This window comes from Gopherus flavomarginatus, chromosome 1 (genome assembly GCF_025201925.1).
Source record: "Gopherus flavomarginatus isolate rGopFla2 chromosome 1, rGopFla2.mat.asm, whole genome shotgun sequence".
NCBI lineage: Eukaryota > Metazoa > Chordata > Testudines > Testudinidae > Gopherus > Gopherus flavomarginatus.
Window position 1 is genome coordinate 211,305,696 of NC_066617.1, and position 27,082 is coordinate 211,332,777.

Sequence of the window (27,082 nt, forward strand, 5' to 3'; positions counted from 1 at the left end):
TTAATGGGGCTTTGTGCAGACACGAGGGTCTGTTTCTGCAGAAGTAGGTGCTGGTCTGCAGCCTAAATCAGGAGAACTAAGGGCATGTCTACACAGCCCCGCAGTGCAGACTGAAGTGCTATGCTGTAACTCTCCTGTGTGGAGACTGAAGGTGTGAATGTAAAGGTCCCAAGTTTGCACTAACGTGCTCTTCAAAGAGGACTACGTTAGTGTGAATTAAGGCCCTTTAAGTTTGCACCTGCAGCATCCTCATGGGGAGTTACAGCACAGCACTTTGCTGTGCACTGCTACTCACTCCTCCATAGTCTGAACTCTACAGTAGTGTAGACATAGCCTTAGGCTCTGCTCCAGCATTGTTTATGGTAAGTTTCAAAACACGATGTAAGGCATAGAAGCATTTTAAGAGGTATTCTACAGAAGGATCAGGTGGAAGTTTAATGATAAAGAAGCTAATAGCTTGTGGCTGTTATTTAAATTCCCTCTGTTGCTGGACAAACGGTAGATATGATGTTCAACTTCACGCATGTAGTTATAGGTTATTTATTATGCAAATTGGGAGAACATTAAACTCTTAGAATCCTGGTAAAGTGCTTTTGAGGGCCTCTGATGGAAGATGGTGTATCAGAGTTTGATTGTGCACCCAGCGAAATCAGTGCTAACGCTCCCAATGGCTTAAATGGCACAAGTCAGCCACCACGTGAATAAAGCATGATGACTATTAATAATGGAAAATCAAGTTCTAATAAAATTCCTTTGACACAGTGCAAATGGCCATTGAAATGAGAGAGCATTGGGAGTCTTTCTTAGTTATTGGAGTGGGAAGAGGGAAAGTATTTTGAGATAGAAAGGAATAAATGTCATAGGTAAACATTTAATAGTATTTGACTAGGAGGAGGATGGATTTGGATCACTTAGTAACAATGTATTCTGCCTTGGGGCTTTCAAACTGGTTTTACTAGTCATGCCATGCACCCCTTTCACTCTCCTGTGAACATGAGTGTATTTCTTAGAATCTGCCTTAAGAGCTACATTGATGGGGATTTGTATGTCTCTCTCTTCCATCTAGCCAAACAATTTCAGCATCAGACATATGCCAGATCAGAACATGGAATTAAAATAATCTTTTTAATGAAGGAAGAAGCAGCTTGCCTTGAAGACAATTTAGAACAGGCTTTATCTGAGGCTGCATTGCCTTGATCCCTCCGTCCGACTTTCTAGAGCAGCATTACAGTGCTTCATGAAGGGGTTTGAAATGAGAAGTAGGTGAGACTTTCTCTTTGGTAACAGGGATCCATGCCTGAGACAGATATATTTGACTAAACGTGACAAACAAAATCAGGGCTTGTTTTATTGGAAACATAAATATGGTAACTAATAAGGACAAAAAAACTGAATGAACAACTCAGTCTTGTATCCTTCTGATGGTAAAAAAATAGTAACCTAAGATTTGCAGCCAGAAAGAGAAGACATAACCCAAACAAATATATCAAACTAGCAAAAGCAAGCTGTCACCATTCAGTACTCGCTACACACTGTACAGTAATCTAATCAAGTAAAATTATTAACTTAACAAGACTATTAAGAAGAATTGCTACATTCATTTCTTACATCTCCAGATAATAGGTGTGGCCTTTTCTAAAGGAAGGTGCGTTTAGAAAAGGTACATATGTGTAAGGCATAATAGTGGCATAGGGGCTGGTAAAGCCAACATATCTGATCTGACAGATAATAACAAAACATCTGCAGGACGCTGTACTGGACCATTCAGGAATGGACATATTTACAACTTTTGTTCACATTTGTAGGGTATCTAGTTCAACATTATAGCTTTTGATCAATATATCTCCAGATATCAGTAAAAACAAAATACAGACAGACTTTGGACTGCTGAGAAGATCCAATGTCTAAGTCAGGAAGAAAAAGAAAAAGGCTATTGGAAGTAGTTTATGGCGCCCTTCTAATCTTGTCTGCAAAATATTGTGTAACTCCTCAAGCTTGCAGCTGGGGAACAGCTCCGGTTAAAGACATCATTGTGCAATGTGTTCAGGCTGAAGCTAGACTAACCAAAACCCTCAAAGAACAGCGTTCAGTATAACTCAGAATTTCTTCCAGAGACCTTAAGAGATCAAGCATTGCATATTTTGTCCATCAAATCCTCTTGTTTCATAACCAAAACCAACCAACAAAATCTCAACCTATATAACACTTTCTTGTGCCATCTGTTGCCTCCACATGTCGTCTTTTACACTGTTATCACAGACAACAGGCAGGCAACACAGTGGCAACATGAAATTCATATTCTTTAAACTACAGTGGATCCTCAGCATTATGAACACCGCGGGAATGGAGGTTGTTCATGACTCTGAACAAAACATTACGGTTGTTCTTTCAGAAGTTTACAACTGAACATTGACTTCATACAGCTTTGAAGATTTACTGTGCAGAGAAGAAAAATGCTACTTTCCCTTTATTTTTTTTAGTAGTTTGTTTAACGCAATACTGTGCTTTTTTTTGTTTTTGTTTTTTTTTGGTCTCTACTGCTGCCTTCTGGTTCCAAATGAGGTGTGTGTTGACTGGTCAGTTCATAACTATGGTGTTTCAGAACTCTGAGGTTCTATTGTAGTCATAAATACACCAGGCTTCTCTCTTGCTCACATTGAGCACACATCTATCACTCTCTTTTTAAAGCTCATGGACAAATCAATTTAAAAATTAAAGTATTTAAATGTCTCTCTTCTTCCCATATGCTTACAGCACAGTGTGCTTGCTAAAGATTCCCCATCCTGTTAAAATCTGAGAACAAATCTAGTTTGCCTTAAAGTGAGTGCTAATTGGGGCTTGTGCTAGACCCAGAGCAGACTGAGTCTGTGCAATCTTCCTACAAAAAATTGGGCCGGTGTTGTAATCTGCCGGTAGAATAACAGAAGTGTAGGGCTGGAAGGGACCTCAAGAGGAGATCTATTCCATCCCCCGGTGTTGAGGCACAAGTCCTGACAGGTTCATCTAACTTGTTCTTACTGCATTGTTAGCCTAGTCATGACTATTGCTTCAGCAGACACTCCTACCCAGATCAGATCATCAGTTGGTTTTGTAATAGGCACAATGATGGAATGTGGCCACCACATTTATTTTAATTTAACTAGGATTTGAAGATGAAAAGCCAGGTCACTAACCCACCTTTGCCACCTGGTGCCATATCCCCAGCATAGTTTGGAAAAGCAGGGTTATGATTCTTTCATTCAAATGGCATAAAGGTGGTACAATTCAGAATGGTGATGGATATAGAGGGAGTAAGATGCCCAAAGCAAACAAATTAATCCTCCTTCAAAACCCTATGTGTTGGGAAAAATTAGTTGCTTTGATTTTTACATATTTCACTCGCAGGACCCCTGGCCATGGCATCTGTTTATTTCACCCAGTGCCGTCCTTAGGCATATGTAGTATACAAGGCATAGGGCACCTGAAAATTTGGGGCACCCTGGGTCTTCGTGTCCACCCTCCCGCCTCTTCCTATCCCTGTTCTTATCTGACCCCTCCTGCAGCTCCCACCACAGCTGGCTGCTGCAGCCTGGTGACTCTTCCTCTAGAGGGGGTCCAGTACGTAAACGTGAAAAAGCCTTTCAGCCTGCCAGACCTATTAGCACAACATTGAAACTGTCAAAGAGCCATTCAAGTGGTAATGAAGGCATTTGCCAACCCCCAGGTATCTACTGTCAGTTTCTGAATTTACTGCCAAAAACAGTTGTGCATGACTAAAATTTACTCAGAACATGTTAGTCTACACAACAGGACCTTAGTTTAAAAATTGCTTTAAAAATATTTCATTAGTGTGTTGCTGAAGATTATAAAATCACATCTCTAAAAAATCCCTACCCGGTTTTTAGATGCACAGTCTGAGTATTCATCTTTAGCCTTAAATGCTTGGATCTTCAGACATATTTTTTTTAAATAAATCCTTCAAAAGACCCCCCTTATCTAAAATACACATGTGAGCCCAGGCTGCCATCAGGCATAGGGGCACCGGTTTAATAATACTGCATGGAGCCCCATAAATCCTAAGGATGGCCCTGATTTCACCACACATTTACTTTATCTGTTAATGATGTTCTTGCTGTATCAAGGGCAAATGTGACTGTATATGCTACACACTTGTTTTTATGGGTGGGGGAGGGGAAGGGAGTGCAGGAAGATTGTATTTCAAATCTCCAGTATCCTAGAACGCAACAGGGAGCGGTTGACGCTTGTCATGCCAAAATGAGGATAACACTATGTTTTTTTTTTGTCCAGTCTCTAAAGTATATGCACACAGGCAACTGCTGATCTGAATTCAGCACAGACAATGCTAAGGTAGTGCTATGCAATTCCTAGGAATCCTGGTAATTTCTGTGCTCTGTCAACTGATGGACACTCCCTTTTTGATCGAGTACTCTGTAAAATGTAGAATGCACACTTAAACTGAAATAAAAGAAGGCTTTCTAATGTTCATACTCAAAAGTTTTGTTCAGCTACAGGCACCGGTACCTCTGCATGTCTAAGTTGGAAGCTTCAGGATATTTTTGTGTTGCCATTGATGCTGCCCAGAAACAGTGAAAGGATGCATGGAGGAAGGGGAAGAAGTAAAACAGGCAACAAAGTTTGCTCTACGCAGTCTTGCAGTTTTCACTTGCCTAGCTGCCATTTTTCATGTTCAGTAATCGTTATGAAAAGTCTCAAAGGCAGAGAGAATTGTCAGCACTGCTGAAACACAGTTGCTTATCTCCTAGTAGGGAATTCTTAGATTGATAAAATAACAGTTGGCAGTCTTTCATTCCTGAAGCAATGCTTCAGCATCTGGGAACAACTGTACCTTTCACTCACACAGGTATTTTGAAACCAGCACAAGGCTGTTTAGAAGTGGCAGACCAAAGCAGGTGGATTTTGCTCTCTCCTCTGTCAGAGAAGGTTTTTGCCATTTGACCTGGCCCATGCTCTGGAAACACTATGTCATTCATATTGCAGATAATGCTGCCGTCCTTGGCTTCAACATAGCATCCATAGCTTCAGCATTCTCTTGGTATATCACCAGCTGCCCAAATTCTCTGAGAATTTCCCATTTAAACGTGTGCTGTAAAGACAAAATAATAATTAGTATTATAGACAAAAAATACTAATGTGCTTAACTGACAATCAATAAACAGAGAAAGATAGGAAAGGCTCATTAGACCAGGAACTACAATTGAATCGTCATGGGTTGATCCCTGCACCTGCACAGAGCACCATGATTTTAATGGGACTCTAGTCAGGCCCTGGAGTCCACCAGTGCAGATCTAGCTGTAGGGTCTAGGCCTTAATCTTCAGGTGCATCTCACCCTGCAAATGCAAGAAATACCTCCTCTCCCTCAAACAGAGGCCTATTTTAACATTGCTTAGTTTCAGCTGCCACTAGAATAAAGAGGCATTAACTTTAAATATTTCTGTACTGTAGCAATATAACCAAGCCTCAGTTGACCCTCTTATTTTCATATCAGTGAGGATTTCCCAATAAATGATCTGACCTTCTGTAAGTTGAAAATTAAATTGCTAAAGCAGAAGAATTTTTTGCTTTAATACTAAAAAGTGGAATGGCCACTTCAATCTGCCCAGGGTGTTGTTTCACATAGGGCTAAGTGCATCCTGCACCACTAGACTGAAAAGCTAAAATGACGTAGGGCCAGATCCTCTGGTGCATTAGAGAAGCTTTGCACTGCTCCCTTAGCACAAAATGGATCAGTCTAGTATAGGGAACCCATCCCTGCAGTGAGTCCTGAACCACCTCCCCTTTCCATGGCTGGTACTGGGCTGTGCCTGGGGGAAAAGGAGAGCGGGCCTGGCTTACTCCTACACTCTGTTGTTAGCCAAAGCAAACCAGATTAGTCTTTAGGGGTCCGACCCTGAACTGAGAGAACCCCAACCTGCAGGGGAGGGGTTGTCTTTTTTTAATGTGTCCGTAGGGTGCCCAGCACCATGGGGCTCCACCATAAAACAGATATTTACTACTACCAATATTAATGTGCACAAGTAGTTTTTCACTTAACTATATGTTTATGGGCCAGTTCCTGGGGTCTGGCCAAGAAGCACTCAATATAAGTCAAGAGGAGACGTTAAATAAACTGTTTGTACCATGTAAACAGACTTCTGTTGTCTAGAGAAGAAAAGCCATTCTTTATAAAAGGTCATTAAGCAGGAAATGGTTTATCGCCTGTTGATTTTAAAATGGAAACAACTATGTTGAATCAGCCCAGAGTGGCCTGGGGAGTGTGTAAAACAATTGTTCATTAAGTCAGTTTACATATCAAACGAAAAGCTCAGCATTTTTTGATGTGAAGGATGCTTGCTTGCATTCGATATTTTAAGTCGTATTTGTGCAGTGCAGTTTGTTATACAGCTGGTTATATGCTTTTAAGCAGTGTATTTTCTGGACTTTTATAAGTAATTCCACACAGATCCACTGTATAGCTAATTTTGCAGATGCAGCACAGGATATGGTTAACACTTGTCACAATAAATAATATCAAGTAGTCATCCAGACAATCCTTTCTCTGTCTGCTTTCACTAGATCTGAGTTTGTTTTTAAATCATGCCTTGTTTTCTTTTATTACGAATGGGTACTGCCCTTCTAAACTGGCTTGCTACATTAAATCTTGTACTCTTGGCCATTAAAATATTAACAGATTGTAGGTTTAGATTGTATTTCTTTGTTAAGGAAAGGAGAGTACACAACACATGTTCTGAAGATATGGGCCAAATTCTAAGGTGGTGTAAACAGGCATAGCTCCACTGAAGTAAATGGAACTACCTGGATTTGAACATGGGGAGGATTTGTCCCCCTAAGAGGTGGTACATAGAAAGGAAGAAAGCAGCACTTTTGAGGCATATACTGAATTTGTATGAAGTCAGAAATGGTTAATATTGGGCAGTTTAAAAACAAATCAAATATTTTGTAGAGAGTTGTAGCACTGGAACCCTGAAGTTAAGTAGCTCCTAAGACACTTATGGTAAGTGTGTGTCTGATCTTTCACTACTTACTATTGTGCTGTGCTCCATCTTCATTTTGTTGAACATCTGTTAAAAGAAATGCAGCATTTTAAATATGTGAGGTGATTATTATCTCTTCTTTGCAGTAGCCCCAAGGAGCATCAATAAAGAATCAAAGCTCCATTGTGCTAGGCATTATGCAAACAGTAGAAAAACAGTCCCTGCCTCCAACAGCTTACAGTGTAGTTATGATAAGAGGCAACAGGTGGATGAAATCCACAAATGGAGGAAGAGGATGAGGCAACAGGAAAGCAGGCAAATCATTGTACAGTTAGCAAATATCTTTGCTCACCACCTCTCTAGCCTTATAAGGATGAAAACATTAGAACAGTCTAAAGATACAAATTAAAGTTTTGTAAATTTCCAGGCCTTTATGAATAATTCCAGCTTGGCTCTACAGAACATTAATCTTCATGAGAGAAAGTTACAAGCCTCAAGTTTGTTGGGCCAAGTGACCTTCTTGTCTAGCAATTCATCTTACACTTAATTATGTTATCCTGAGTCTGACATGGTTACAACTATACTGCATAACTTAGTTACCTTGATATTACCTAATAGAGTTTGGATGCTGAGACTATGGCTTTAAATCACAGCCCTGCATTGGGTTGGAGTGGCTTTGCATCTCCCTGTGGCACTCTGGAGAGGTATTGTGCCTCAGGGAAGCGCAAAGCCCCAAGTGAGCACAGCTGATGCAGAAGGGGGCAGGTCCCTGCTTTCTCACCACCCCTTTGGGAGTGCCTCATGCTGCTAGCCAGTAGCAACCCTTGAATGTGGCTAGCCCCTGCATGGGGACAAAGAGGGAAAGCTCTTTGTGTTCTCCCCATCTTACATGCTCTCCCTGGCATCTCTGCAATTTGTCCTACAATGAGAGCGCACATACATGGGTAAATATTGGAGCTGGCTGGGAATTTTCTGATGAAACATTTTTTTCCCCTCCTGGAAAATGCTGCTTTGTTAAAACTGACACTTCCCATGGGAAAGGCTTGGTTTGGTTGAAACGTTAGTCTGGAGAGTTTCTCAGGTTCAGGTTGGAATATTTTTTGAGGGGGTGGGGAGAAAGGATCAGAGAAAGACCCATCTCCGAATAGCCAATAGTCCAGTGATCAGGGCACTCATTTAGGAGGTGGGAGACCCCAGGTTCAAACCCCTTCCCAGGGCTCCCACATCCCAGGTGAGTGCCTTAACCACTAGGATATTGGTTATTCTGGGGTGATTCTGTCTTTTTTTGCAAAAATATTCATCAGATGGCTGTTTCATTACGATGCGGAATGGAACTTTTTTTTTTTTCAAAATCTCTAATTTTCACGAGACAGCAGTTCCCCTACCCCATCCCCTCAGCTCTAGTATATCTTCAGTCTTGTTCTTGATACATCTATTGGTGCTCTCTTTTGTTTTATCTTGTTTTATCTATATTTCTGTGTGAGCAGCTGCAGAAATGCAAGCAATCACATTTGTAAATGGGGATTTGTTTGCTTGTTTGTTACATGGAATTATAGTAAGAGAGAATTGTTTCTCACTTGGGAAATTGTAGAAAACTGGTAGAGAAGGGAATTAGTAATAGGATCTGGAGCCTTTCATCCAGGGGCTAGACTTGGTGACCTCTCAAGGTCCCTTCCAGCCCTAAACTTCTATGATTCTGTAAATCATTGATTCTAATCTTCTCAAAACAGGTGATAATCCCAAGTGATTATCATCCGGTTTTGGTTTGGTCTATATGAACTGTGTGTGTGATCTCAGTCCAGTTCTTAATGGAAAGCTCTCCATATTGCACAAACCCCTCCTTATCATTACACTCCTTTTGTGGATAGTCTCAGCAGAGAAGCCAAAGACCGAATAGATGTGGAGCCCGAACTATGAATTGTATTCAAAGGAATGGTTCCTCAGGTGTGAGGTACGTTGGGATAACACCATGAAAAAGTTTATACTGCTACTTCTCATGATGTACCAGTTTTGTGGCTAATTAGGAGTATGGCCCCCACTGTTGTCAATTCAGCACTTGTCACGTGCTCTAGTTTCAGTTATAATGTAGAGAATTCACAACTACGTATGACAAATTGTAGAATAAGAAATATTTTGGAAAAATGAGAAGAACTAGTACGTATCTCTCTCTCTCTCTCTCTCTGACCAACAAGTGTAAATGGTTTAATTACCTGCATATGATTTCCGGTGAGGGGATTTCCTTTTCCACAGCCAGCAGGTTAAAACAGCTAGACCAGCTAACACAATGGCAATGGCAAGGACACTTCCAGCCTGAGCTCCCGGTTCATTTAGATATAACCGATCGCTGCTGGTCGGGTTAGGGTTTGTGACGTCTTTCGAGACTGAAGAGGAATAGAGAAAAGGAGATCTATGCTCTCAAACGTAATTCCAGATGAGTGTTCAACTGCATTTTATAGACATGAGATTCACACAAGTCTATAGGCTTCTGTAGCCCTCCTATACAAATAACTTTCATCCCACCACCACCAATATTTTCTGAACAAGGCCAAAGTTCTACCTACAGAGTTTTTAATTATTAATCATTATTACACACACTTTTTAGGCATACATTTTCCTCCTGTGGAAGGATTTAGTAACACAACTTCTCTTAAAAATGACAGCACTATGTGTGTTCAATTGACAAAGTCCTGCCCAATCCAAAGCTGGCTGTCATTTTGGATATGCTCTTCTGAGAAAGGAATCTACTGAACAGCTTTCGAAGATTAGTTTTTGAGTGATTTGTGTATTCAAAAGTAGACTTGTTTTCAAACAAGAATGAGGGCCAGATCCTTAGCTGGTGTAAGGTGTAACCAGGGCTGGCTTTATTAACTGCAGACCCCGATTCGAATACCTGGTGGTGGTCCGGGGCTTTGGCGGCACTTTGGCAGCACCTAAGGACCCCCCGGAATGGACCCCCTGCAGCTGAAATGCCAAGACCCTGGAGCGGATTGCTGCTGGGTGAGTAAAAAAAAAAAAAATTAAAAAGGCACCTAAGGCACAGGGCCCTCTTAGGCATGGGGCCCGATTCCAGGGAATTGGGCGAATTGGTCTAAAGCTGGCCCTGGTTGTAACTCCATGGATATCTGGTCCCAAAGCTTTCAAAGCCTCACCAATGACCATGAGGATTCCCTAAGGAGACAACCCAAAATGGCAGCCATGTTTTGGCAATTGCCATGAGACCCTGCAGTTCATCCTGCAGGTCACAACACTACACAAGTGACAGCACTAGGGAGTACATATTGTTGTGCCTGTATATTTACTTATATATTATCAACCCACAGATACACAATGATATTACTTTAAAACTGTTGCTGCCTCCCGGGACCAAGTACAGGATTTGACTCAGCTGCCATCGTGACATTGTTCCTTTAGTGGAGAAAATCCCCTACAGTCATTTTAAAACTTTGTTTCCTACTCCAAAAACCTACTGCAACTAGATTTCTATGAAAATGTGGCTTCTAATAAGTATTCTGCTGTATGTGGGCAAAAATCTCTGGCAGAATAATTGTTCACATGTGCCATAAGAATAGGGTTGCCAATCCTCCAAGATTGGCCTGGAGTCTCCAGGAATTAAAGTTGGGCAATATTTTCCCGGGCCCTGGATGGTCCCCCACGAGAATATAGTATTGCAACTTTTTTTTATGGAAGGGGTCCCCAAAATTGCTTTGCCTCAGACTCCCTGAATCCTCTGGGCATTCCTGAATCATAGTGATTCCAAAACTGTTGCAGGAGAGTGGGAGAGAACTTCTGTGATCAGGATGGTGCTTCTTTCTTCCACACAGAGGAACGGTGATTTATGTGCAGATCTAGGAGGCTTAAGAGGGTGTTTAGCTTCATTTGAAAAAAAGTCACATTTAAATATAAATACTGTGGCCTAAATTTATATAGGCTTTAAAAATTAAACTCATTTCAGTAGGTCACTGGACTATCATGCTGTTAATTAGGCTGCTACTCATCAGAGATATACATGTAGACACACACACACACCTGTTATTTGCCAAATATTAAGCAACTTACAGAGGACAGTTAGATTTTGCTGTAGTAGTTCATTTTCTATGATACATCCTACATTTATATCAGAATTTGGTTCAATCTTCAGTGTGCTGAAAACACTGTATGTGCCATCATTGTCTTGGATGATCTTTAATGATGATGGATGGAGGGAGCTATTGTCTGTTCTATTTATCCAGTAAATGTTTGGCTCTGGGTATCCTTGGCTATAGTTGCAACTTAATGTCACCTTTTCTCCAATATCTGGGCAGTTTCCTGTAGGTTCACTTAGTACTGGCAAGCTGTTATTGGCTGGAAAAGGAAAAAATCATTAGCATTTTATAATCTTTTCAAAAGATTAAGGAATGACTCAGATTATAGAGTACAGGTTCTGGGGTTTATAAACTCATAGCTCAGACTTAAATATCAGCCTGCATGGACATTAGGCCAGTTACTTCAGAGATTTACTGAAGGAGGCAGGCCAAACCAAAGGCAAAAGGGTCTTAAACTCACTTCAGTAGCATTTTGCAAGAAGGTTCTGAACTAACTCAGACAAGGCCCCACCATGGAAGAGGTTGGAGGAGACGTATCGGAGAGTAGAGCTCTCTCAACTGTTCTCCTTGTAGAGATCCCCCATAATGCTCATCAGGGTAGATGGGGATACACACACAGTTGCACAGAGGAAGCCCTGCCTCCAAGCCTGGCAGAACTGCATGAGGCTAGGGCCATCCACATGGAGATCCTATGTCCTCTGCACTGGCTTTAGCAGCTTCTTTCTCTGGCAACACGTTTCCATTACGCCAGGGGTCGGCAACCTATGGCACACGAGCCAATTTTGATCGGCATGCAGCTGCCTGCTGCGGTCCCGGCCCCCAGCCTAACTCAGCCCCACTGCTCTCCCCTGCGGGGGCAGGACACAGAAGCTTGGACCTGCGGCAGCCAAGCTTCCCCCTCCCCTGCTTCTTACTCCACCATGGTGCTTTCCTGCCCTGCCCCCTCTCCTTCCCTGCCCCAATCAGCTGATGGCCCTAGCAAGGGGGAGGGGGAAGAGTGGCAGCATGTACACAGCTCCGTAGAGGAGACAGAGAGAGGTAGGGACGAGGCCTTGGGGAAGGGTGTGGAACAGGGCATATCCCTTCCAGCCCTCTGCCTTAAGCTGCTTAGGGCAGGGGGCTGGGAGCACCCTTACGAGCCGAGCACCCCAGTCCTCTGCCCTAACCCCCCCACACACACTCAGCCTTCTACCCTGCACCCCCCATACCTCCAGCCCTCACCCCCCCACATCCAGCCTTTTGCCCTGCACCCCCCACACCCCCCAGCCCTGAACCCCCCTACCCCAACACATACCCAGCCTTCTGCCTTGCATCCCCACAGTCCCATCCCTCTGCCCTGCATTACCCCACACACCCAGCCCTCTGCCCTGCACCCCCCAGCCCTCTGCCCTGAACCCCCACACCCCAACATACACCCAGCCTTCTGCCGTGAACCCCCACAGTCCCAGCCCTCTGCCCTGCACCCCCACACCCCAACATACACCCAGCCTTCTGCCGTGAACCCCCACAGTCCCAGCCCTCTGCCCTGCACCCCCACAGCCCTATTCCTCTGTCCTGACCCCACACACACTCAACCTTCTGCCCTGCACACCCCCACACACACACTCAGCCTTCTGCCCTGACCCTTGAACACCCTCCCCACATGCAGTCTTCTGCCCTGCACGCCCCCACACTCAGCCTTCTGCCCTGACCCTTGAATGCCCCCACACACCTCCATCCCTCTGCCCTGGCCCTTGAACCCCCCTACACCCTGCCTTCTGCCCTACACCCCCCACACACCCAGCCCTCTGCCCTGCACCCCCACAGCCCCATCCCTCTGCCCTGACCCCACACACACAGTCAACCTTCTGCCCTGACCCTTGAACACCCTCCCCACCCTCAGCCCTCTGCCCTGGCCCTTGAACCCCCTACCCCCTGCCTTCTGCCCTACACCCCCCACACACCCCAGCCCTCTGTCCTGATCCCTGTATCCCCCCCCCACCCCAGCCCTCTGCCCTGAACCCCCTCCCCCAGCCCTCTGCCCTGACCCCAGACCCCCCCCCCAGATCTGGGGTCCCAGCCGCAGGCCCCGCTCCGCCTGCTGCCGGCCTAGGTGAACAGAACCCCAGGCTGGCAGTGAGCTGAGCAGGTTGGCGGAGTAAGATCAGTGTTTTAATTTAATTTTAAATGACGCTTCTTAAAGATTTTGAAAACCTTGTTTACTTTACATACAATAGTTTAGTTATATAATATAGACTTATAGAAAGAGACCTTCTAAAAATGTTAACATGTATTACTGGCACGCGAAACCTTAAATTAGAGTGAATAAATGAAGACTCGGCATACCACTTCTGAAAGGTTGCTGACCCCTGCATTACACAAATAAGGAACCCTGGATCACACACAGAGACTTCTGCAGGTGACAGGAGTGGGTGTATGGTTGTAAGGAATTGGCTGATCTCCCTATTTCCACATGGAGGAATGCGATCCATGCATGGATCTAAGAGGCACAATCCAGGCCTTCCTTTGCACACAGTACTGTTTTAAAGCTATTCAGGGCTAACTGACTTTGTCTCTGTCAGTCTTCCAAAATATCACAAAGCAACAAAGAGTGGTATATGAGGCAGATCAGATTAACAAATGAAGTACTGCTTTACACCGCAAACAACTCCTTACAACATAAATTCCCAGCTTGCTTACAAAATGTTGTTTTCATTATATAATTTTCCATCTGGATAAATAAACTTCCAGAGGACATGGATGCTTTTCACAAGGGACAGGGCTTTAATTCTGAGAGTGGCAGGAAGCCCAAAAGAGGATCTATTCTTATTTTCAGTTTACTGCCTAAGGGTGTGATCCTACAGTCAGATTCACCCCAACACCTTCAATAGGGTGTTGCCCAGACGTAGGCATTGGCTCGTGATCATCAGATGGAAGGATTAGGGACTAACTTTTTTTTAAGATCAGATTCTGGTCAAAGTGAGGCTAATGCCTTCCTCACATCTGTGACCGTGGGAACTGCACAGTAACATTTGCTTTAAGCTGAACTGTTTATGACAGCCAGAAATGAAGAGTCAGTTAAGCAGAGTTAGAATTACTATCCACAGCTTCAGAGTCACTGTCTTGGATTTTATTAGAATGGGGATGGTGTGAATAAACGCAATAAGGCAGAGTAGCTCAGAGGTTATGAAACCTATACTGGTGAAAATAAAATAGATCTCTTCATCCTTCCAAGCAAAAAGAAATGGGGGGAGGGGCCAGGGGAATGGGGACCAGAACATCTGCTGGAAGAGAGCCAAAAATTAAGAGTGTACCAAATATCTAATCATCACTTTTATTATTTGTATTATATAGCGTTTAAGATCCCCATTCACAGAACTGGACCCTGTTGTGCTAGCGCTATACAAATGGGACAAAAGTTAGTTCCTGTCCTAAATAGTCCTTGGTTCAGCCAGGCACATAAGCACATCCATAACGTTAACATGTTTAAGTGTGTTGCTGATGCTGAGCTAATCTGACTAGCTGGAATTGTTATATGGGTGAAGCCAAATAGCTATTTAGTTACTGAATAATGAAGTATAAATATATTAAAGTGGATCATTACAGCTGAATGTTTGTAAGGAGAATCAACACCAACCTGTAAATCAGCCTCTCAAAATATGGCACAATATATATTACTCTTTCTATTGCATTTGGTTACTAACCTATTGCCATTACAAAATATATTGATAACACTGCACTGCAAATGGAACATTACTTGTGGTTCCATTATGCGCACGTTGGGATTTCTCTAACCCTTTGTCCTAATTAAAGCTTGTTTTCCAAAATACACTTTGGCACCTGAGTCTGAAAAAAAAATTACTTTTACTCTCTACCCCCAACCTGAGTTGGGTTCATATCACATCTGGCTCTCGGGAGAGGGGTAGGGGAAGCAGCAGAGCCAGCTACGCCACAGATATCACTGGGCTTTGGGAGGTCATTAAAGAAAATAGTCATCTGAAGACAAATAGCAAAACTATCACTGGGATTTGGCCAAGTATCTGTCTGAGTCAGAATTTGGGTACAGTCCTGCCTGAAATTGCCTTGTTTAACTACCCTCTTAGTAAACATAAGTGTTCCCTCGCCCCTTGCCCCTGTCTGTCCCTGAACCACTGAGGGAAGGGTAAGCCAAACAGTTTGTGCTTCAAAAGTTGGAGAACTAGATGGTTTTGAATTCTTTATTGTGATATTGTCCTTGACCGAGTTAAAAGCTTGGATTGTGTAAGGGAAGCAAATTAGTGTGGTGGCACCACCACCATTTGGGGCATGGGGAAATCCTCCTCCCTTAGCCTATTATGTGACAAATGCCCCTTCTGCAGCATCCACAGAGAACTAGGGTGGCAAACTGCTGTTTAGTATTGGTTTTATATGGAATAGAAGAGCTTACCTGCTACCTTGAGGGTCACATCTGCATTGTGAATAACCCTGAAAACTACGTCCTTCTTCTGTACTATGCACCGGTACGTGTGTTCATCTCTCAGGCTGACGTTTAGCAGCAGCAGAGAAAAAATGCCATTTTCCAGCTTATCCTGAAATAATCGAGTCCTGTTTCTGAAGTCTGCACACTGCTCGCTTTGGTTCTCGTGACCAGAATTAAAGGTGTGTACCACTGAACACAGTTTTGAACCATCTGCTATTTGCCAAAAGACGCGTAGCTTATTTAAAATGAATTTTTTCTCTTGAGGATAAATGCAGCTCAGTTCAGCAGTGCTGCCTATTGTGCTGATAACTTTCGTATCTTCCTCTGCAATAACTACAAAGATAAAAAGGGGAACAAAGAGAAAATCAGTCTGAAGAAAAGCAGTTTAATATACTTGTCACAATCCTATTTACCAGCTGGTTTGAAAAGGAGTACTTATATTTTCAAAACAAGAATATCAATATTCACTTGTTTGTAAAGAAAAATAATTGCTTAGGGCCAAGTTCTGATCTCATTGCCACCAAAGAAGGGAGAAAGTATGATCCAGTGATAAGGACACAGGTTCAAAGTTCTCTTCTCCGCCACCAACGTTGTGTGTGACCTTGAGCAAGCCACTTAATCTCTCTGCTTCTCAATTCTCTATCTATAAAATGGGGATTAAAATGGAGACAATAGCATTTCCCCACCTCACCAGTGTGTTGTGAGAACAAATACATTAAAGATTGTGAGGTGCTCAAGTAAAGAGGTGAGAGGCATACAAGTACCTACAATAGAAACAAAGTAACTGTGACTCTACTTGACGTACTCCTTGCTTGCACTGCTATTACTGATCCTTAAAGATCACATGTAGCATTATGTATCCATTTGTAACAATTTACCAAGGGTTGTGATGGATTCTCCATCTCTGACAATCTTTAAATCAAGATTGGATGTTTTTTTCTAAAAGATGTGCGTTAGGAACTCTTTTGGGGAAGGTCTATGGCCTGTGTTATACAGGTGATCAGACAAGATGATTACAATGGTCTTTTCTGGCCTTGGAATCTCTAAACAAATGTTATATGGTCCCCATGTTAAACAGACAACAAATAGCAAAACAGAAGTAAAGAACAGCAACTCTTTAAAACACAAAGAAATAAAATATTGGTTTTGAGAAGATATTTTCCATGGGCAAAATTCAGACACTCAGGCAGGCTGACTGGAACCTGTGTACATGGGTGGACCTGTTTAAATCAATGGGACTAGACCCACGGCCGGCCCTAGATCAAACATTACCCCACATGGGGAGCATCTTTGGCGCCCCCCCCCCATTTGTTAAACTTTTGAGTACCTTACAGCACCCCAAACCCATTGCCCCTCAAGCCCAGAGCCCCAGGCGGTCACCTGGGTCGCCTTCCCCTAAAGCCGTCCCTAACTACACCCATGAGGAAGTAATATACACTGTGAGGAAGGCTGACAGATTATGGCACTATATGGAGAAGTTTTTCCTGAAATGCTGTTAAGTTTTAAGTGAATAAATAACTTTTACTGTACTAATGATGAGTGCAAATGAAAGTAACTCTTGGACTGCCAGGCAATGATCCTAGGAGGAGCCGTGTGTGCAACTGACCCATGCGCTCACACAAAGCCCCACTCAGCACATTGCCCTTGCAGGATTGAAACTTAAAAGATTCCAATCCATTAATATAAAATAAATCTTCTTAAACTGTGACCATCTCTCTCCCAGGGATTCTTCAGGTTTCCCTTCCCTACATTTTCACTTCTTCCATGCCCTCGGGTATCTCATATCCATGACAGCCATCCTCTCTGGAGGGAGGGCTCGATAATCTTTCAGTTGTCTAGAGACGGTAGCTAGACATCAGTGTGAGATGGTACCTGTACCAAAGGCCAGCAGAGGAGCTGCGCTCAGCCCAGGGAATGAATAGTGGAAGGGTTAAAAAGGCTGCTATTTATTCTACTTCACCATTCAGTCCTTTTCATTTTGGCAAACTGTGTTTGTGTTCCAAAGGGTTTATTAGGACCTCATGAAACCCTCTTAGTTACGTCCTCATTTGTGCATCAGCATCATCACTGTTAACAGGGAAGCCCAGGAATCATGTTTTAGGCTCTATGTCTGTGACTACTTACGCACACGTTTAACTTTATGTACATGAGTAATCCCACGAAAGTGCAATGCAACTAGTAATGTGCGTAATGCAATTACGCCAATCCCAAGCATACAAAAAACATGAGTCAGGCCTCACAATATCATGGGATTAATTTAAAAATCCCAAGATTTTTTTTTTAAACGGATTCTATTCCTTTGGCTTCTAGTTTCTCGACACATTTATGTTACTTCAAGTTTTTCTCCACAATTATGGGGCTAGAAACCTACTTTAATCCCCTCTTCAAATAAACGCTAGATTCTCATAAAATGACAGGACTCAAAGGGTCTGAGCCAAAGCCAACTGAAGTCAATGGGAGCCTTTCCATTGACTTCCATATGCTTTTCATTAGGACCTGGAGCTTGGAGGGAGGACACCAAATATTGTAAGAATCATGATAAAATCTCAAGTTTTGGCAACACATTAAACATATAAGAGTATGCCTGCATTGCAGCTAGAAGGTGCGATTCCCAGCCTGAGGAGACAGACTTGCACTAGCTTTGCTTGAGCTAGCTTGCTAAAACTAGCAGCTTGGATGTTGTGGCACTGGCAATGTCTTCAGCTAGCCACCCCAGGCTCTGACCCAGAAGGTTGGGCAGGCTTGGATTAGCGTAGCTAGCCCGAGCTGCTGTCAGTGCCACAACATCTATGCCACACTACTATTTTTAGTACACAAGCTCAAGCAGAGCTAGCGCGAGTCTGTCTACCCATGCTGGGAATCACACCTCCCAGCTGCAGTGCAGACATAGCCTAAGGGTATGTCTACACATCAGTTAAACAGCCCCAGCTGGCCTGGGTCAGTTGACTCGGACTTGCAGGGCTCTGGGTGTGGGGCTGCAAAGCTGCTGTGTAGACATTTGGGCTCGAGCTGGAGCCCAAGCTATGGGACCCTGCGATGGGGGGGGGGGGGGGAGAGAGAGGACAGGGTCCAAGCCCAAGCCCAAATGTCTACATAGCAATTTTCAGTCTTGCAGGCTGAGCCCAGGAGCTCAAGTCAGTTTGATCCGGGCTATCCGCAGTCATGCTGTGGAGCTTTAATTCCAGTCTAGAGGTACCCTAAGAGGCCTCAGTCCTGTGAACAAAGGTACTACTTGCTATGAATAAGAGTGGCAGATTGTGGTCCTAAAAGGAAAGGTCATGGTATCCTGCAATACATTTACTGCTGATGTGCTAGGATCACATTCTCAACAAACACCCTTCCCCATGCCAAGGTAGAGTGTGCCATGACTAGGCATGTACGGATTTAACAAACACTAAATGTGACTCAGCCACCAGTAGATGATTCTGTGTCTAAGAAGAATGGGGCAACTCTTAATTCATCTATGAAACAGCAAAAATATTTTAAATCTCATTAGATAGTCTCTCTATCCCTATACCCACACTTTATTTGGGGGTAAATTAGGGAGTTTTTAGTAATCAAGAGTGTGAGAAATGTTTGGGGCTTACCAGTTATGTATGGTGCTAGTTGTATTCCTTGTATCTGCTTTGTCAGGGCATCTCAGTCTCAATCTGTACAAGTCTTAATGTTCTATTTGAGAAGCCTCCTCTTGGCAAATGTGTTGATTATGCCGTGATCACTAGGTTCTGTGCAGGAAGAGCTTTCAAAACTGTGCTGCAAATGTTAATCTCTCTCTCCAGAGGTTAAGGCTAGTGCATTTGCACACAGCACTGTCTAGCTCCTTTATCATGTTAACTCACTCAGAGCTAGATTCTTATAACTCATTCTGCATAGCATTGTATTTCATGAATATTCTCATTGACTTCAGTGGGAGTACTCTGGCAGTAAGGTATTATTCAGTCGAAAAAAGGTACCCAGGTAGTCCCAGTGTCCTTAATAAAATCACAAGGACATTTGACATTCTTTAGGCAAATTACAGAAAGTCTCATATTAAAGAATCTTTATGATTCCTGTTCAAAAGTACTGTTTAGATTTCTGATTTATGTTGTGCACATACATATTCTGCATATTCAAACAAATGCTTGTATTAAAAGTGATTATAATGCAGATAACTTTCTCTTAACTTACCGCATCCTAGAGCACAAAGAAACAGTAACCAAAGTCCAGAGCTAAAAAAAAACAAAGATAAAAGCTCAGTGATGATAATGCCATCATAAGTGCATACGTACTGTTCACAGTTTTAAATACAATAGTAGTAGCATAGCTTAGCAACAACATATGTGTAGTAGTATCTATAAGAGACACTCAGAATAAGTACTCTCATTTTTGACAGCTACAAAATGTCACTTTAAAATTATCACTCTGTGGGAAAAGGCAATACATTGAAAGATAATATACTATACTGGGCTTGAAAGCAATGCTATCTATCTTTTCTGATTAACAGTTGACTGGATCCGTCTGTGGCATGTCAATGAAACATATTGATGTGACTACTGAAAAAATAGCTGACTATGCAGATCACCTTCTTGGGTGTATGGGAATATATACATAGATAAAAATGTATATAGGGAATGCGTCATGGTGTTGAGTGGTATAAAGGCCTCACTGGCATGACTCTGGGATGGCTGCATCATTCCCAAGTGGCAAAGCCACAAGTGGGTTATGCAGATCATTCCAGTCATCTCAAATAAGTATTTTGTATATGTCATATGTTACAGGAAAAAAACTATTTTATGAATGTTTTAGAAAGTTTCAATATTTTTTTAAAGCTATGTTTGTAGAATATAAGAATGGCCATACTGGGTCAGACCAAAAGTCCATTCAGCCCAGTATCCTGTCTTCCAACAGTGGCCAATGCCAGGTGTCCCAGAGGGAGTGAACCTAACAGGTAATCATCAAGTGATCTTTTTCCTGCTGTCCATCACCACCCTTTGACAAACAGAGGCTAGGGACACCATTCCTTACCTATCCTGGCTAATAGCCATTAATGGACTTAACCTCCATGCATTTATCCAGTTCTCTTTTAAACTCTGTTACAGTCCTAGCCTTCACAACCTCATCAGGCAAGGAGTTCCACAGGTTGACTGTGCTCTGTGTGAAGAAGAATTTTATTTTATTTGTTTTAAACCTGCTGCTCATTAATTTTATTTGGTGGCCCCTATTTCTTATTTTATGGGAACAAGTAAATAACTTTTCCTTATTCACTTTCTCCACAGCGCTCATGATTTTATATACCTCTATCATATCCCCTCATATGAAACCCTCCACCCATAAAGTCCAGGTGCCTTCACTGTTGTAAGTCTCATTGTTCAGAACTTGGGAGGGAGAGAGATAAAAATGAAAACTAATAAATACAACACACACTTTCCAAAACAGTCTGAAAATAGAATCTCTATACATAACAATGCCACAACTCTGACGTTTGGATTAATTGCCCTTTCCCATTGGTATAAAACCCCCACTCTTCAAAAATGTAAGAAATCAGACTTAAAAGCCGTAACACTTTTATGTCTAGCAAAGCTCTTTTGGCTGAGATTGAATCTTGCCCATCTTGGGCCTCAGATAGGGTTAATTTTTTTGTGGGGGGGGGGAAAGGAGGGGATGGTCACATTATTCTGGCTGTTTGATTAAAAACAAATGTAGCTGTGTGAAGCTGCTCAGGGTTTGGAATGTTAAATAAGTCTCAGTGGGCTGATGATGCAGCTTAAAATAAATTCATTTCTTTATTACTGGGAAGCTTTTCAAGGACCAAATGGGAATTGTGCACTGCGTAACTTATTACCTCTTCATACTTGTATATTATAAACACAAAAACTGTGTTAAAAGTTATTACATTATTAAGGTAGAAAAGTCAAGCATTCAAAAGTTAGAGAATGTCAGAATTAAGGTGGCTTGTACAATCGTATTTTACCCCCCTTGTGTGTATGCATTATGACATAATCTTAATTGCAGATCACATACTATTTTTTTCACCGGACGGCTGCTTCATTCTGTGCACAGACTGGATGATGCTCACTGAATGAGTAGCTATTTAATATTATATTTTCTCCTCATTCAATGAGTGGCCCATGTCTTCTTTGCTCTGAAGACAGAATTATTAATTTCCTCATGGACTTTTTTATGGAGCTCATTTCTATAGTATTTGAATGCTTCACAAACTGTAATTTATTCTTACAGCCCCCTTGTTTGACTTTGCAACCTTACTAATATTCTTTTAAAGTAGTTTTTTGTGTGTGTGTGTAATTCCCTATGCTTTTAAAAAAGCAAACTGAAAAAAGAAATTGCCTCACATGGGATCATGTGGACAACTGCTTGGGTCATCAGCAGGACTGAAACTTTCAGATCCACTGCAGAGACCTCTACCACTTGAGTAATGGAGTAACTGATAAGAATAGTAGGTTGTTATCCTCTATGGACCAGCACTAGATGGAGATGAGACACACATTAAGAAACCCATTGAAAGATGTATGGTGACAGCGAGGAATGGTGAAACTCAGGAATTTTGGGTTCTATTCCAGGCTCTGGAGGGGAATTTGCTGCAATGAGCACGGAGTCTTTTACCTGTTCCCCAAGCTTGAACCTTTCTGCCCCATCGCCTACAACTTGTTCCTGTGCCCGTGCTGCCTCTTTCCCGCCCTGACTCTTCTCTCTACTTAATCCCAGTCTCCACTCCTTGAGTTCTTCATTCTAGTCCCCTGCTCTTTGCCCAGCCAGTCCTAGGATTCCCCTTTGGACTTGCTGTCTGAGTCCCTAACTCACCCTGCCTGCACCTAGCCAGTGCCAATTCCTGGGCTTCTCATCCAATCCCAGTGTAAACCACCCACATTTTAGCTCCTTGCCTCAATCTCCCTTCTACCTTGGCTCCTTGTCCCAGTCCCTTTGCCCAGCCAGTCCCAGTTCTCCCTCTGCACCCTAACCCTACATCTGATCTCAGTGTTCCCCCCAACCAGCTGGCTCCTAGTCATCTCCTGAATTTCCCTGACCAGTCCCAGTCTCACCAGATTCTGTCTCCCAACCTACTCCATTCCTTCTCCCTAGTCCAGTTTTGTCCCCTCTGCATTCAAATCAAACTGCTTCCTCCTCCACACATTCTGGGTGCCAGCAGGGGGGCATGGAGAGGACAGGAAATTCGGGCTCTCTGCACTCAGTTCCAGTGCCTGGGCCTATCCTAGCCCAAAGCAGCTGGGAGCTATCACTACAGCAAAACTTCAGCTCCCCTTCTGTAGCTCTGGGCTGGAGGCAGCATGCTCAGTCACTGTGTGGAGATGATGAATGTGCAGTCTAGTTAGCGCTAGGAGCTGTGAGGGGATGGTGCATGATCCATGTATGCATGTACATGTATGTGTGTGTTTCTATATAACATATGGCTCTAGAATACCTTCCTTTAAAAAATCACCTTGGTACTATTTTTAAATCCTGTGGTTTTGTCTGTGTTTCTTCTTAAACAATGGGTCTAATCAGGGGTGGATTAGGGTTTGTGGGGCCCCTGAGCCACAGCAAATGGCAGCCCCTCCCCACCCCTTCTGCCCAGAGTCCCCCTGCCTCCAGCCAGGAAGCGGGCTCAGGGTGTGGGGGTTGCCCCACTCTGCCCTCCTGGTGACCCTGCCGGGGAAATGAGGTCGGAGCATGCCTTACTCTGCCCCCACCCCCCCCGGTGCTCCAACTGGGGAGCAAGGTCGGGGTGCGGAGGCGCTCATTTTTCCAGGCCCCACCACTTGGCTGTGGCAGCTGGACATGGGCCCCACTGGCCCAGTGGCTAATCCACCACTGGGTCTAGTTTCCTATTGAACCAAAGAGACAGCAATGCTTGTCTTTCATTGGACCTTTCAGGGAATTCCCCTTAAGAGGTATTGCTGGTGCCAATGAGAAAGTAACAAGTGTAAGTGGGGCTGTCTGTGCTATGTAGCCAAAATGCATAACTGGTGTCAATATAAAGCTCTTATTGGATTAGGATCTTAATATTTCAGTCCAGAGTTTAGACAAGACAGATCCCGGGGCTGACCATCCTCCCACCTAAGTGGATGTTAATGCTGCTGCAGTCCACAGTGCTTGCAGAGCAGCTTGGTTACTGAGCACCAACCTGAGCAGGTGAGAGGATTCCTTCTTTCCTTGAAACCAGAGGAATTCCTCTGTGTTGTGCCTGTTTGGGATTAATTCCTGCACCAGCTGGAGTGGGAATGATTTCCACTGACTTAAATGGAAACTGGATCAGTCCCTTAGTCTCTTTTTAAATGGTTTGTTTTTCTCCATTTATCCCCCCCCCCACCCCTATTTTTAAACTTTCGGTGAGACAGGAGAAAGTTTCACTTCCTCATTCTCACAGTGGCCCAGTGAGAGCATAATTCCCACTCTCATCTGCATATTTACAGGTACAATTTACCTTCTTCTCACGAGAACTGATTTGATGCAGTTGAGAATTGCAATGTATTTTTGGTGTGTTTTTGCTTTTCTGAGCACATCAAAAAATATGATGATGTTCATGGTGCAATAACTGGCTGTTTTGTTTCACATTTAAATCAAATATAAACCTTGACTATGTCCTAAACTGTATCAAGAACAGCTCTTTGTGCCTCATCAATGTTATACTTCTCTTAGCTGAGTTATGCAGAATTCAGTTGCCCTAAATCTTTATCTGTTTCATGGCATTTTTCCATAACTATAGTTTTCCAGATAATATAAAACGTGTTTGTTTAGATCTTTCTATTGTTCACACTTTAACCAAAAGGAAGATTGTCTGCAGTGACATTTTCTCTACTTCTCTTTTTAAAGAGATTCTCATAGTGCCTCACAAATAAACATCAGTAACCGCCTACATGAAACAGTTGAGTGCACTGCTGTGGTTTTTCAGCACAGAATCAGTCATGCAGAGCCCAGTGTTGGGGTTGATCACAAAACCCACAGTGCAAGTAATTTTACTGACTTTAATTGTCTTTGTATCCTTAATCCTGAGCTCTCACAACTCCTACTGTACTCAAGGGGAGAGGATGGGACTCAGATGGGAATGATAAAGAGAAGTCCTACTTGTTCAGTATGACACATTGACGCCACACTGATGTCATTGGAGGCATAACAAACAAATGTAGTCCATCTCCTTTGCTGTAGTGTATGGTAAAAATGTGTTGTTGGGTAATATCCCCCATTTAAAGGAACAAGATAAGCAATTGGCCTTGGGGATTAATCAACTTGTAAATGAAGCAAGAAAGTGTAGCCTTAGGCTGCGCTGCGAGTACTCAGATGAAGCATTTACACAAGGGCTTGTCTTCCCTAGGAAAAGGGATGTGTACCTCTATCACATGGTAATGAGAGCTAGGAAGAGAAATGTTTTGTGGAGGATTTTGCTATTTCCAAAACTGATTTTGTTCCGATTCAGAATGAAAACCAAAAATTTCAAATTCTCCATGCAAAGGGATGGAGCCCCAGCTCTGGGGCAGTCTACCTTGTGTGCTGTCTCAGGGTCTGAGGTCTTCAGCAGCTTGCCAGGTGGGTTGCCAAGGAGCCAGGAAACCAGGTTGGTTTCATTAGAAGAACCCAGTCTGGTTTCTGGAGGAACTTTGTCAAAATCAAACATCTCTGCAGAATGTTTTGATTTCAATGAATCAGCATATGTCAACCAAAAAGGTTTTGTCTGAATTTTTCAGTTTTCATACAAATTAGGAGTTTGAGGTAAACCCTATGCTCCTGCTAGAGTCTGAGTGAGTCTTAATTAGAGTTATAGGAGGAAAAAATTGTACATCTAATTCAGTGGGTGTTGAAGTCTCTGCAGATTTTGGGCAGAATTTGGCTCCGGTAGTGCGGGATCTAAGTGCTAATTCTTAATCTGAGGATAAAGAAAACACCTTTATATTAAGCTACTTAGAACCACAAAGGCCAGTTTTCAGGTGTACTCTGATGTGTGTGGGGGAGGGGGGGGGGCTATAAAACTTGCCCCTTGTGTTTTTAGTTCAATAATAAAGTACCACTACTATTCAACAACAAAGTAGCCTTCCCCTGCCATAACAATCCCAATAGCATTTTCTGCCTTTCCCGCTATGAATTCCAGTCAGTGTCAAGGGGAGATTTAGCTGAAGTTGCCCTGTAACAAAAGCAGCAGAAACTACTGACTTCTTGGGAGCAGGAGCAGGCCCCTGGTTTGCCCCTAGTGCCCTCTCTTGATAAAAGAAGATTAAATTATGAGCAGCCTCAGCCTTACCCTGACAGCCACAACACACACACCAAATAGATTGGGGGTGGGAATGAATCAACCTACAGGTATCAATAGCAGCCATGTTAGTCTGTATCAGCAAAAAGAGCAGGAGTACTTGTGGCACCTTAGAGACTAACACATTTATTTGAGCATATGCTTTTGTGGGCTACAACCCACTTCATCGGATGCATAGAATGGAACACACACCAGTCAGTGGGAAGAGTTGGCAGGAAAAGCTTGACCTTACTGGAGCCTGGCCATTTTTGTAGCCAGGCCCCCTCCCCACCCACCAATTGTACTGACAAAATTGAGAGCACGTTTAGCTGTTCCTAGTGCACCAAAACCCTTCCTGCAGCACAAGCACCCAAGACCTCTCCTGGATCCAGAGAGCATCACTCAGTTTTTGATGCCAACCCCCCAATGTCTAACATCTGAAAAGAGAGCCAATGTAGATGCTCCTATTGCAGCAAGAAAATCAGGACCATGCTCCCCGTCAGCATAGCATTGATCGACACCCCCCAACTCCCTTTTGCGGCTTGGCTCCCGGGGGGTAGGAGCAGGGTCAGTGGTTGTCCATTGCCAAGGAAATGAGCTGACTGGGCCGGCTGCCGCTGGGCTGGCAGCCCTGTTGAGTGTTTGTCTTTTGGGCGTGCTCAGAGCAGAGCGACACAGTTCTCTAGTGCGATGCTCCAGGCGGGGGCGGGGGTGCTCCGATCTGGAGCCCCCGCAGTTACCCAGCGCCAGCAGGCACCTGGGGGGCGCGGGGAGGTGGTCGGGGCAGGACGGAGACCAGGCGTGTGAACCAAGGGCGAGTCTCTGGGTGCCCTTCCGCCGCACTCACCTTCTCGGCTCCATCGCGGCGCGGGGCGCTGCTCAGCCAGCCTCGGGGACTCGGCGGGAGGCGCAGGCACTGTCCCTCGGCGAGCGGCGGCAGGAGAAGCAGTGAAAGAGCCGCTGGGCAGTGCCCGGGCTGAGCCAGCTCCTCCCTCCTGTCCTACGTAGCGCAGCCGGGGATTTCCGCCGCTGGTCCCTTCTCCCGTCCCTGGCGGCTGGGGGCAGGAGAGTGACCGCGGGCGGGCGGGCCCCTTCCTCTGCTGCCCCCTGCAGCTCCCCGGCCGAGGCGACGAGCAGAGCCCAGCCCGGGCGCGCCCGGGGTTGCCGCTCAGCCAGCGAGCCCCCGGCCCGAGCGCTCGGCTCTGACTGCAGCCCGGGCAAAGGGGTGTCCCGCCAATGCCCTGAAACGAGTCGCTAGAACGCCCCGCCTATAGGTAATGCACCGGCCCTACCATCTCCTGGGGGTTGGTAACCCAGTAGGGCCAACACCCTGTACTAGAAACGCGCCACACT

The 27,082-nt window shown here is 43.9% G+C and overlaps 1 protein-coding gene across 1 annotated transcript; it reads right to left on the reverse strand.

Annotated features, from left to right (window-relative positions):
* Positions 1 to 1,323: 1,323 nt before the first annotated feature.
* Positions 1,324 to 26,824, reverse strand: ICOSLG (inducible T cell costimulator ligand). Its single transcript, XM_050936713.1, has 7 exons — positions 26,577 to 26,824; positions 19,681 to 19,721; positions 15,481 to 15,846; positions 11,050 to 11,334; positions 9,204 to 9,374; positions 7,045 to 7,080; positions 1,324 to 5,104 (listed from the first exon to the last, which is right to left on the reverse strand). The coding sequence occupies exons 1-7, from the start codon at positions 26,588 to 26,590 to the stop codon at positions 5,094 to 5,096; spliced, it is 924 nt and encodes a 307-aa protein (XP_050792670.1). The 5' UTR covers positions 26,591 to 26,824; the 3' UTR covers positions 1,324 to 5,093.
* Between the last annotated feature and the right edge of the window lie 258 nt (positions 26,825 to 27,082).

What these genes read in the sequence shown, in the direction of transcription:
- ICOSLG (XM_050936713.1), bottom strand. An exon ending in TCTTTGTGCTCTAGGATGCG is followed by an intron (nt 15,847 to 19,680) that starts GTAAGTTAAGAG and finishes TTATCTTTGTAG; the next exon opens with TTATTGCAGAGGAAGATACG. An exon ending in GCAAAATCTAACTGTCCTCT is followed by an intron (nt 9,375 to 11,049) that starts GTAAGTTGCTTA and finishes ATTCCTCTTCAG; the next exon opens with TCTCGAAAGACGTCACAAAC.